Here is a 13,104-nt window from a genome sequence, read left to right on the forward strand (position 1 = left end):
CAAAGACAAAACCCAGTCCGACATTAGATCACACACACACACACACACACACAACTCCTTCAGCCTCCAAACACAAGAGAAGGCAGCAACAACTTTTTGCACTGTGTATCTCCATTTCAGGTATCTGTTGTGTGATGGTAAGGTAAAACATATTGCAGGTATTGAAAATCAACACCGCCTCTTTAATGGACATCTATACAAAGTTGGATGTAAGATCCGCAAGAGGCTAAGAGCTTCTTTTCTCACCTCAGGGTCTCGGTCTTTCTCTCGACACGCTCGCACCTCGTTGTACAGCTTCGACGAGGAGATGGGTGCCAAGAACGATGTGTACTCGCTGGGGATGCTAACGCCATCCTCTACAAAACAATAACATTTGCCACTTAAGAATTATATTCAACTCCACAACTGCACCCTAAAGAAACAGATAATATTGCTTGAAAAAGCGGTGCCATCATTACACGCATTGTGGACTCCCGTATATTTTCCACAGTGGGCTCAACTGAAGAATTTTGGTAAAAACGTAGACCCATAATGTACCTCCACCAATAGTGGAGGATATGGAGAGGATTGGTGGCAGGTATTTGGTTGTGCCTAGTTACAGACGTATGTGACCTACAGTTAGAGAGGCTGCCTAAAGACCCTTCTGATTTAAAAATCTAGTCAGTTCACTCCAACTTGAAACCCTGCCTTCCCAAGATTGTGGCGTAGAGTACACGGATGACCAAATGACAGCTGGATAATAACTTGCCTATTGTGGATAATATATGCAGCTCAGCATAAAATCTGGTATCTCTTGCAAGTTGCTTTTTCATCCATTAAGAATGCAACAACATACCTGCCTTTCATTCCCCTGGGTCCCTGCTGGAAAATTGGTTGACTAGGGGACTAATCACTATCACTGCCCTGCTCAGGTAGATTTCCTTCCACTACAATAAACCTACCTTTAGCCATGCAAAAGTTGATGTCGCACCAACAATATTGTGCTGGATAACTAAACACTTATAAGGTCCCAAAGGCGAGACCTATTGGCTATGCCAATGCTGGTTTCCCTTTACTTTTTTATTTTGCACAGCAGACTTCACTGCTATGCAATAGGTATTAAAGTAAAAAACACTATCACGAGGTTAACCCTTGTCGTTTCATATTTGAATTTTTCCATTGACTTTTAGTCAAGTTGCGCAGCATGTTCTAATATAGAACTATATCCCAGATGCCTCGTGTAGTAGTTGTCTTTAAGACCCTAACTTGAGCGACGGGCTTTGATTGGCTACTGACCTCAAGACCCCTAAAACGCCCCCTAAATTCAGTATTTAGGGGCAGCCCTAAATCAAGAAGGCAGATTCCGGCAACCTAAGAAAAAGGACGAAAGACGACACCCAGCATAGGAGACTGCAGAGAACAACTGACTTGGCCCCAGCCCTCACAGCCAGTCTGCAGTTGCCAGAGATCCTGCCAGAGATCCTGCGCCAAAAATAGTCTTGTCCTGCAGCTAGCGACCTCCAGAACCCCTGGGAGGACTGACTGCCTTCAACAAAGACCAGCTCTCCTGTGAATAGCAGCCCTGTTCAAAAGAAACTCCAAAAACAGACTGAGCCTGCGGAGAACAAAAAAAAAAACTATGTCTGGAACTACCACTGTACACGTCACCTATGGCCCGAGTTAGAGTGGCCCACTGGTCACAGCGAGGTCCCCCAGCATTCCAGAGTCCGAGTCCACCGTGGGTTGACCCCTCCAGGACTCCCTGACGTCGCCTGCAGCCTCTGCACAGAGACCCACCCAGCGCGAGTGGCCCCGTAAGGTGAAATCAGACCTTGAAAGACACCCCTGCATCCAGTCGCCCTGCTCCCTGGAGAAAAGAACCAGAGGTGCACCTACGTCATCGAGCCCTCCAACTTACCTGCCCAGCTTTGGTCTTCTAGGACCGAGCCTGCAGCTGAAAACCAAAACCGAAAATCCCTATTGAAAACAGGGCACCCGACGCCAAACAGCACTCTGCACCCGGCCGCCCCAGTGCCGCTGAGGGTGCACTTTGTGCCTACTTGGTTCCCTATTTGCCCTGACCTAAACCCTAGGAGCTTGGCTCCCACAACCCTGTGGCCTGCTTCCCAGCAGCCACCAACCAGAGCCCCACTATCCTCCATAGGATAACATTGGGCCTCACCACTCTGCACCCCGCCACCCTAATGCCCCCCCTCTATCCCCCACCCCCTCCTGAGTCTTGTACCAGATTTTCCTCATAGGATAACATTGACACTTTCTCCCAAAAAGTTTTTAAGTGTCGACTTTTGAAAACTAAGAATATTCTTTAAAAATCGCACTAATAACCTAACCGAATGTTCTCAACTGTTTGCAGGAAAGGTACCAGTGCTGAACCTAGGTGTCCAGCACTGAGTAAGAAAAGTAACTTACCTGTGAATTGAATTTCCTTCCATAGGATAACTTTGGTAGTTTTTTGTGAAAAAGTTTTTAAGTGTCAACTTTTGAAATACAAGAATATTCTTTAAAAATCGTACAAACTACAAAAACGGAGTTACTTACCTGTTTTAAGTAAATGTCCCAGTGCTGAACCTAGGAGTCCAGCATTGGATTCCAAAAGTAACGCAAACGTAATTTTACATGCATTTACTTTAAAAAGCCATTCATTTCAATGTACTGCATTTACTAAGTATTGCAACCTACTACATCCCCTGTAAATCAAATAAAGTACAATCTTCATTGCTTTTTATGACGGTTGACAACAAGTAACTTATTACTGAAAAGAACTGAATGCTTACCTGTATCAGGCTTGCTTGGTTTTAATAAAATAACAGTATATTTTTTTATACAAAAACACTTGGCCTAGAGTGCAGACTCGAGTATGTGAATTCATTTGCTGACCGAGTGTGTACATCAAATGCAACACTGTCCTCTGATACTGCCTTACTGCCCGACCAAGCTACCACTTTAGAGAGTAAGGTTATATCTAACTTTAACCTCTGCCAAACCTCTGGAGACCCTTGGACTCTATACACACTGAACCTCACTTTGGTGCAATACATATAGAGCCAGTTTCTTACACTTGATTGAAGTAAGAAATAATTTTTCCATGCTTGTTCACTTCTTGGCGTGTAGTTATCCCACTTCATTCTCTCTCATATACCTGGGATGGGAGGTGTTCCCATACACCGAGCTAGGTCTGCCAGGGAAAAAGTCTCTTTAGGCGGTTATCTTCAAAGATCACATAATTCTGTGAACACCCAACAAGACGTCAAGCCAGACCCAGTGGAGGTGAAGCTGAGACAGTAGAAGAAGTTCCTATAACCAATACTGTCTTGGCCAACGGGGTGCAATCAGAATTAGACGGCAACCCTCCAGCTTCATCTTGCGGATCACCTTCGGGATCAAAGGTATTGGGGGAAAAGCGTATGCACAAATCCCTTACCATCGCATGGACAGGGCATTCCCCCTTGAGCCCTGTTGAGGGAACCTGCTGGCATAATATCGGCATTTCTTGTTCTCCCTCGTTGCGAATAGATCCAGTGCTGGTTTACCCCAAGCTTGGAAAACTGTTCAACCTGCTTCTCTTCCAGTTCCCACTCGTGACAGTCCGACTGAGATCTGCTCAGTGGGTCCGCCAGAGTATTGTGGATACCCCTGACGTGTTCTGCTCTGAGTTATTTTGTGGAATGTGACCCACTCCCACAATTCTAGCTTCCTGCGAGAGCGTAACCAACTTTGTTCCTCCTTGTTTGTTGATGTAATACATGCTGGTCGTATTGTCGGTACGGACCAGCACTGAGGAACCTGCGATCCTTGGGACGAACGCTTACAGCGAAAGAAAGATGGCGCGGAGCTCCAGACTGGTGATATGCTGTTTGTGTACTTGAGACCATTTTCCTTGAATTTGCAAATCTTGCAGATGACCTCCCCATCCCTCCATGGAGGCATCGGTTGTTAAAACAAAGTCTGGAATGGTTGGTAGGAATGTGAGACCGTGGGCCAAATTCACAGTCTGAGACCACCAATGAAGAGAATCTATCATACACGACGTGACCCTGATGGAATGGAACGAGCCCACGGCTTGTTGCCATTGAAGATGTAATTCCTCCTTAAGAGGTCTCCTTTTGAGTCATGCTAAGGGTATGAGATTTATCGAGGGGAGCACATCGCCAGAAGTGAAGCAAACATCCGGACAGAAACGGACCTTCTTGAGATTGAAATTGCTAATTTTTGGAGATACATTGGACGATCGTGTGACAAGAATGCTTTGCACTGGACCATGTCTAGCATTGCCCTGAGAAAAGGAATGACTTGTAGTGGACGCAACTGTGATTTGCTCTCGTTGAGAGTCAGCCCCAGAGCAGAGAAGAGATTGAGACATGCTGTTGTGGCATCCTTGGCTGCTTGTTCTGAAGGACCTTTGATCAGCCAATCGTCAAAATAAGAGAACACCTGTATTCCTCGAGATCTCAATGTCGCTGCCACTGGTGCCAAGCACTTTGTGAAGATTCTTAGGGCCGATTTCAGCCCAAACGGGAGCACCTTGAACTGATAGTGGGCGCCAGCCTCTGTGCAGCGAAGGTATTTGCGATGTTTGGGATGGATAGGGATGTGGAAATACGCATCTTCCATATCCAGAGAACCCATAAAATTTCCTTCATTTAGACAGCTCAAGATCTCGGAAGTGTGACCATCCGAAACTTTGCTTTTTGAGGAATTTGTTGAGCTTGCGGAGGTCCAGAATCGGTCTCCATTCCTCGGACTACTTCTTGATGAGGAAGAAACGAGAGTAGAAACCGGTTCCTCTTTGAGATGATGGAACCTTCTCTATTGCGTTCTTGAGGAGTATCGTTAAGTCTTCTTTGAACATTAAGTGAAGACGAGGGGGACCCCTGGGCGGAGTAGTAGGTGGCTGTTTGATGAATTCCAAGGTGTGGCTGTTGGTTTCTAGGTCTAAAATCCATCGGTCTGAGGTAATTTCCTGCCACTTGCCCTGCATAGATCATGGTTTCCTGTTGGTATCTAGACCTAGATTCTGTGATAGATTTCGACCACCCTGACGGGAGAAACCAGACGAAGAGGATCGGCGGTATGATGACTGGCTGCGAGGCTGTCTATACTGCCATTGTTACTGCCTATTTTGTTGGTTTTGGTATCCTCCTCTTGAAGCAAAACCACGTCCTCTTGCACCTCTGAAAGATAATCAGCGCCTGTATTTAAGGGCGCCTAATGATCTAGCGGTATCCGTATCAGTTTTGATAGTAAAAAGAGCCTCATCAATGTGTTTTCCAAATAAAGACACTACATCATAGGCCAGGTCTAAAATTTTTGTGCACTTCTGGCCTGAAAGTTGTGGCTTTAAGCCATCCCTGGCGTCTAAGCACTGCAGCACCGGCAAGCTGACGAAAGTTGGTGTTCGTAATGTCCAGCGTGCAACCTATGATTTCAGAGGTGGCTCGTTCTCCTTCCAACAGAATCTTCCTTGCGTCTTGCCTACGGTCTTCAGGAATGAGGCCAATAAGTCCCGCCATATCTTACCACATCTGACGGTCATAGCGACTGATTATTGCCAGAGAATTCGCAGCTTTAATAGAAGCCGCTGCCATAGTTGAATTGTTTTTACCTATAAGGTTATAGACGTCGAAAGATTAATGGTTCGTTGTTGGGCGGCTTGAGAAATTACTGAATCTGGTCATGGATGACCAATCAGACAAGATGGACTGTTAGAAGGAGCACAGTACTTTCTCAATGCGAGGAAGTACAGCCGGAATAGAAGCAGGTTTCTCCAGGATCTTAACCCCTTCATTCCAGATATAATCAATGATAGGAACAGCTCTCATGATCTTCCTTGACTCCTCCTTGAAATCATGCAAAAAGCAGTCTGTCTGCTCTACTGTAACAGGCAACTGGAATCTAGATGCTGCTCGCTGCATCAAATTATGAAAGCCCCCGATGTCCTCAGGGGAGAATCAGAAGGAAGGGGTGGAGAAGGCATCGGTAGAAAATATTCGTCCCAGGGATCTGTAACATTAGTATTGTCTGGTAACTCACCCTCTTCAACCTCCTCTTCAGAAGATGTAGCGTCATGGAGCACGTCCTCAGATGGACCTGAAAGCTCAGCCGGCGAAACAGGAACCTCAGAATGAGGTAACGGATCAGGGGATCCCCGCTGGTGGAGGTTGACTTTTTGGGACAGCCTTTGTGGGGAAACCTTTGACGGTAATCCGCCAGCATGGCCTGGAGGTCCTGTATGAGCATAGGAGGGAGGTGGCTCATGTCCTTCTGGCGCGACTCCCTTTGAGACAATCTATGGTATGGAACCATACGTTCTTCTTGATAATAGTGCTCCTGGTATTCGTCGTCATCATCGTCTTGACACTGACTGATATTAAGCTCAGAAGGATGGTGAGCTGGGCCAAATGGTCCCTCATCGTTTTCGTCCTCATAGTCAACATAAGTTTCAAAAGGTGAGACAGCAAAAACTGAGATATTTTACTGTAATCTTGTCTTTGAAAAGATGCAGATGTTATGGGTGTTGATTGTGAAGGCAAAAGTACCATTGTTGATAACTGAGATTGCGTTGGTAAAGTCGTTGACGGGCTCTTCGTCAGAAAGGTCTCTGCATTCATTAGACCTAATGAGGGTTCTCAAATTCTATTTGGAGGGAACAAAGTCCATACAAAAAGCTGAGCAATTGTTTGTAAACTACGGCTCTGTCGGAACAGGCTTTCCAGCTTCTAAAAGATCCATTTCAAGATGGATAGTGTCTTGTATAAAGTTGGCCTACCAAATAGCGAACAAGCCTCCGTTAGCCTCCCCCAAAGCTCATTCTACTAGGGGCAAGGCTGCTACGGTTGCATTCTTACACAATGTACCCATGGCCGAGATTTGCGAGGCTGCAACATGGAAATCGGTCCATACATTTACCAGGCATTACTGTCTGGATTCTGACTCCAGAGCGGATACCCAAGTCGGCCAGGCCTCCTTGAGGAATCTGTCCCAATGTTAACTGGTTTTCGAGTCTTTATGCTTTCTGTTACCTTTGGATCTTGATTGTACTATGGTTACTTGCCCACAGGATGAGGGGATGGGCTTGTTATTCTATTCATGTGCTTATGACTATTGATGATGATCCCCTGGAAGAGCAGGATAAGTTACTAACCTGTAATCCTAGTTCTCTTCCAGGGGTATCCTCATCAAAGTCATAAGCAACTCACCCGCCTCCCCGGGCAAGTGAACAAGATACATATCCACTCTTTGTGCTATGGTCTGCGGATCTCCGCAAAGAACTGACCTAACTGCCACCCCTGAGGCATGATAGGAAGCTAGGGGTCATGGCTGCCCTAAAGGCACAGTGCCAGTTTGTGCGTTTCTGTGGGTTAGCTTTTCAGCTTTCTACAGTGAGGTTTTTATGCAATACAGCCTATGTGCTGACAATGTTTTCTCATTCTTCCCTTGTAAGATGGTGATTTCTGCTGTTTTATTAAAGCAGTTTTCAAATGTGCATTTTCTCCCTGCTTTTATTGGAGTGTATTTATATACAGGGGAATTTCTTACAACATTGCTAAGGAAGGCTGATATATATATACACACACACACACACACACACACACACGTTGTACGTTTCCGGGGTCCCGCGCATGGTCGGGAATATTCATGTGCTTATGACTATTGATGAGGATCCCCTGGAAGAGAACAGTCGACGAGGCAGACGTCGACGACTAGACTTCATAGACAACCGTACCTTCGACGACAGTGGAGGCTTCGCTGACGGAACCTTCGACTGGTTCGACGTTGACAGACTACGTCGACGAGGAAGTCAGACGATTCTTCCAGAACAGGCTTCTTGCATGCGATAGATATCCTAGTAGACAATATAGGCGAAGTAATGGTAGTCGTCGAGACGGTAACAGTCGACGAAGAGGCAGAAGAAGTCACAGAAAACGTCAACGATGGAGTCAACGTGAGAGATTTAACCTGACTTTTACTTACCGTTTTTGACGTAGACAGCCTCTTAGATTCCTTGACCGATGTAGAGGGTGTAGACAGCGTTGACCCAGAGGAAAGTTTAGGTGACCTGTGAATTGTCAGATACATCATGGGAAGTTTTATGATGTTTTCTTCCCTCACTTGAAGAGCTGTCATGGGATCTAGCTCTTTTGCTAGAAGTTGAGGCTCCGTCAACCTCCTCAGCCGAGGAAGATTTAAGCCATAAAAGCAGTCTTGCCTCTCTATCCCGAAGAGCCTTAGTAGGGAAAGTACAGCAAATCTTACAATCCTTCGCAACATGCTTAGGATAAAGACAGTAAATGCAGTCCTTATGTTGGTCATCAACATGGACCCTTTTCTTATCAGAGGTCCTGCAGGGCTTAGAGAGAGCTTTCTTGTCAGACATCCTGAAAAGATGAAGTGTAGAACTGAGCAGCCACTCAGGGAAACTCCCTTCCACACGACGTGCGGTGAAAATCTGAGGATAACTGACTCTGCTTAGAGGGTGCTGGTAGCGGATTGGTTGGAGCGAACTTTAGGTTCTTTTTACTAAAATGATGCAGATAGGCTTCTAAGATTTAGGCCTCAGGCCTTTTTCTTTTAGCCTACTACTGTTATTTACTTATGGCACTACTTTTGTAATTTACCGTGGGACTCCCGCCTCGGCGTCTGGGAATGATTCAGGCATGTGAATCAATTAAAGATACCCCAATACTGGATAAGCACAAGTATTAGTACTGTTCGTTGCAAGTCCCTCTTATGACAGATGACCTATTCTATTGCAAGCATTATGAGGGTGAGAGGAGGAGGAAAAAGCCAGCAGGTGTGTTGGTGTGTTTGCGGATAGTAATGGGGTAGCGAAGCTTGTATTGGGGCCTGTAAAGTTAACCAACTATTTGCCACTCAAAATAAAATGCTGCTTTTTGATTTCCGGGTCACATGACTTCCTCCGTGAATGACAGGTGTGCGTGTGTGTAAGGGGGGGGTAGCAGCAAGTTGACGGATGACTGTGCATATGCAATTGGTCATGAAAGAAACGAATAAATATCAGTAAAACCATCACTACATGGTGTAATTTGCACATGTAATTTGCACATGTATGAACAGAAAGTAGATTAAAGAAATGCTATCAGGACACAGAATCAGTAAATTATTTCCTAGGCTACTCACAGGAACATCGAGTTGGAGAAATCACCCTCTCAAAACAAACTATAAAGGAGGGGGAAGACACTAATCAGCTCATACGCAATAAGTATTAGAATGGAGGTTTCACTCCACATAATCTGGTAAATACTCCCCAACAGAAAGAAAGAGCATCAGGTCCACAGAACTCTATCAAAATGTCCCTGTACAGTGCTCTACATTTGTGTTCAGCTCATTGGCATCAGCAGCTATGTACCAAAAGAAAAGTCTACTTTTTTGCTGCCTCTTCTCAAGTGTCTAGGTGAAAAGCAAGTTTCTAGTGCCATGAACGTCTGGCTGAGTTCGTACAACAAGGAAAATGCTACTTACAGGTATGCATTTGTTCTTGGCATGTAGAGCTGTAGATCCACACACTGCGCATAGATCGCCATCTTGTGTTGGGCCCAGATGTTTGTACTTTCTTTGTCCTGGAAAGTCTTTGAAAGTCACGGGATAGGTGGCTGCTCCTTTGGACAATAGTGCGCATGGGCATCGACTCCATCATCAGATTGTTTTGTTTTTTAGCCAAGAAGGGAAATGATGGCGTTTAAGAAATAGATGTCCATGTATGTTGTATCTAAATAATATAATACTGGAACGGATAAAGGTAGCCGGGGAGGTGGGTGGGCGTGTGTGGATCTACAGCTCTACATGCCAAGAACAGATGCATACTGGTAAGTAGCAATTTCCGTTCGAGGCATAGGAGCTGTAGATCACACACTGTGCATAGATTGCATAGCAGTACTCCTCCTTAGCGGCGACCACCAGTGTCTGTTGCAGTAGTTTGAAATAATGTTTTGAGTACAGCCTGGCCCACATTAGCTTGTTGTTTTGCCTGTACATCTACACAATAGTGTTTTGTGAATGTGTGCGGTGTAGACCATGTAGCTGCTTTGCAGATGTCATCTTGGGGAATGTTCCCTAAAAATGCCACTGAAGCCCCTATCTTTCGGGTAGAGTGGGCTTTAGGGGGAATAGATAGGGTACGTTTTGGTTTGTGATACCAACTTTGTATACATTTGACAATCCACCTTGCAATGCCAGATTTTGATATGGGATTGCCTTTATGTGGTGGTGAGAAGGATACAAAAGGTTGTTTTGTTTTACGAAAGGTTTTGTTCTGTCTATGTAGTAAAGGAGTGTGAATATGCTACTTACCAGTATGCATCTGTTCTTGGCATGTAGGGCTGCTGACATTCATATCTGTGCATAGATCGCCGCCTAGTGTTGGGTCCGGATGTTTGCACGTTGTTGTCCTGGAAGAGTCTTCGAAGTATCCTGAGATAGGTGACTCCTCCCCTGGACCACAGTGCGCATGGGCATCCTCTCCATCCTCAGATTGTTTTTCGCCATTGTGGCAGTGATGGAGTATATACAGAAAGTGATGACCATGCTATACAGTAATTCTGAGAGCTGCAGCTGCTACAGGCGCCGGGGAGGAGGGTGGGCGATATGAATGTCAGCAGCCCTACATGCCAAGAACAGATGCATACTGTTAAGTAGCATATTCAGTTCGAGGCATGTGGGCTGCTGAATTCATATCTGTGCATAGAATACATAGCAGTACCTCCTATTAGCGGCGGCCACCAGTGCCAGCTGCAGCGGTCCGAAAAAGAGTTTTGAGAACAGCCTGTCCTACAGCTGCCTGCTGTTTTGAGTGTACATCTACACAATAGTGTTTGGTAAATGTATGTATAGTGGACCATGTGGCTGCTCTACATATATCCTGTAAAGGAATGTTTCCCAGGAAAGCCATGGACGCCCCTAACTTACGTGTTGAGTGGGCTCGTGGGGGAATCGTTAAAGTGCGTTTAGCCTTTTGATAGCAAATTTGAATACATTTAACGATCCATCTGGCTATACCTGCTTTGGAGATGGCGTTGCCTTTGTGTTGTGGAGAAAAGGCAACGAAAAGTTGTTTTGTCTTCCTAAAGTCTTTAGTTCTGTCTATATAGTACATGAGGGCTCTTTTGACATCTAGTGTATGGAGCATTCTTTCAGCGACATTATGTGGGTTCTGAAAGAAAACGGGCAGTTCAATAGTTTGATTCATGTGGAAGAACAATTGTTACTTACCTGTAAACAGGTGGTTCTCCAGTATTGGTGTCTTTCATAGATTCACATGCTTGAATATTCCCCGTCGTCGGAGTGGGAGTCCCACGGTAAATAAAATAGCAATATATACATATATATATATATATAGTAAAATATATACATAAGTAATCATAAATTAGTGCATATAGGTGTAAAACACACATAGTGTACCTATAAGAGAAAAACTCCATAGGAATACAATGGAGAGAGACAAAAGACCTTTGTAGTCTATCTCTGTCATTATGTAAGTCCGAACTCCAGCCAATCAGGCGTCAGCCCCTCTCTAGAACCTTCTCCTCAGAGCTTCTCACCTCAGATTTTCGTAGCACAAGAGTGACTGTAAAGTGCATGAGGAGAAGAGAGCCTCTGAAGGGAGGAGGGAGGGTCGCATGTGAATCTATGAAAGACACCAATACTGGAGAACCACCTGTTTACAGGTAAGTAACAATTGTTCTTCTCCAGTATTAGGGTGTCTTTCATAGATTCACATGCTTGAATATAGAATAGCTAGCAGTAACAATCACTATTGTTTCCATGCCAAATAGATTCAACATATATAGATAATCAATCTTCTTATGCATAAAAACAGTATTGAACAACTGTAACATTGTAAATGCATAATATATATGGAAACAATATGGAGGCGGGTGGAAGAGGCTCACCTTACTTAAAAAGATTGCGCAGCACTGCCTGTCCCACCGCAGCATCCTCCTCGCTTAAAGTTGCCAAGCAGTAGTGCTTAGTAAACGTGTGTCTGGTCGACCACGTAGCTGCTCTGCAGATGTGTTGCAAAGATACTCCAGCAAATAAGGCAGTAGATGATGACACTGCCCTAGTGGAGTGTGCCCTCACTGGAGACTGCAGAGGTTTATTTGCCCTTTGGTGGCAGAAGACAATAGCTGCCGAGATCCAGCGTGCAATCGTTGGTTTAGTAACCTGACGTCCTTTATGACAGCGTCCATAAGCTATAAAAAGTTGATCGGATTTCCTGAAAGAAGCTGTCTTACTGATGTAGAACTTAAGACACCGCTTGACGTCCAAAGAATGTAATCTTTGTTCTGCAGGTGTCTGAGGATTGGCAAAAAAGGTCTTTAATATTACTGGCTCATTAATGTGAAAGTCAGTAGGCACCTTGGGTAGAAATGATGGATTGGTGCGTAACACTGCAGCATCCGGTTTGAACTGCAGGAACGGAGGTTTGATGGTAAAAGCATGGATGTCACTGACACGACGAGAAGACGTTAGTGCCAGAAGTAGAGCTACTTTCCAAGTGAGATATTTTAGGTCGGCCTTGTGAATGGGCTCAAACGGAGGTCTCATCAATTGTGCCAACACAACGTTGAGGTGCCACAACGGAGGAGGACGCCGAACTGGCGGAAATTTCCGGAATAGGCCCTTAAAGAATTGGCGGATTATTCTTGAGGAACAAAGGGAACTTGATCCATCTTGCCGGAAACGGGAAATGGCTGCTAGAAAAACCCTTAGGGTTGCATGCGACAGTCCAGAACTGGCTAGGTGCAAGAAGAATGGTAGCAATTGCTCTGCCGTGGAATGTATCGGATGAACTCCGTTAGCAGCACACCAATGGCAGAATCGTTTCCATTTAAACTTGTACGTCCTGATTGTAGAAGGTGCTCTTGCCTGGGCCAAAATATCCCTACAATCCTGGGGGATGTCTAGGTGGGCGAACTCATGGTGTTCAGGTTCCATGCTGATAAGCTCAGTGAGGAGGGATTTGGATGACAAATTCTCCCTTCGCTCATGGTAAGCAGATCCGTCCGATGTTGCAGGAGGATTGGCTGGCATTGGGACAGGAGGAGCAGTTCTGAGAACCACGCTTGCCGTGGCCAGCGCGGGGCT

At 45.3% G+C, this 13,104-nt stretch overlaps 1 protein-coding gene across 2 annotated transcripts in view; it reads right to left on the reverse strand.

The window, feature by feature from the left end:
- Positions 1-13,104, reverse strand: part of LOC146839017 (protein arginine N-methyltransferase 5-like) — a 162,385-nt gene that overhangs the window by 2,377 nt on the left and 146,904 nt on the right. For both annotated transcript variants that reach the window (XM_085603051.1, XM_085603052.1), the window contains one exon: positions 247-356. In XM_085603051.1, the coding sequence (XP_085459177.1) occupies positions 247-356 (110 nt within the window). The remainder of the gene's footprint in view (positions 1-246; positions 357-13,104) is intronic.

The sequence above is a fragment of the Triturus cristatus genome, chromosome 4_2, assembly GCF_964204655.1.
Source record: "Triturus cristatus chromosome 4_2, aTriCri1.1, whole genome shotgun sequence".
Taxonomy (NCBI): domain Eukaryota; kingdom Metazoa; phylum Chordata; class Amphibia; order Caudata; family Salamandridae; genus Triturus; species Triturus cristatus.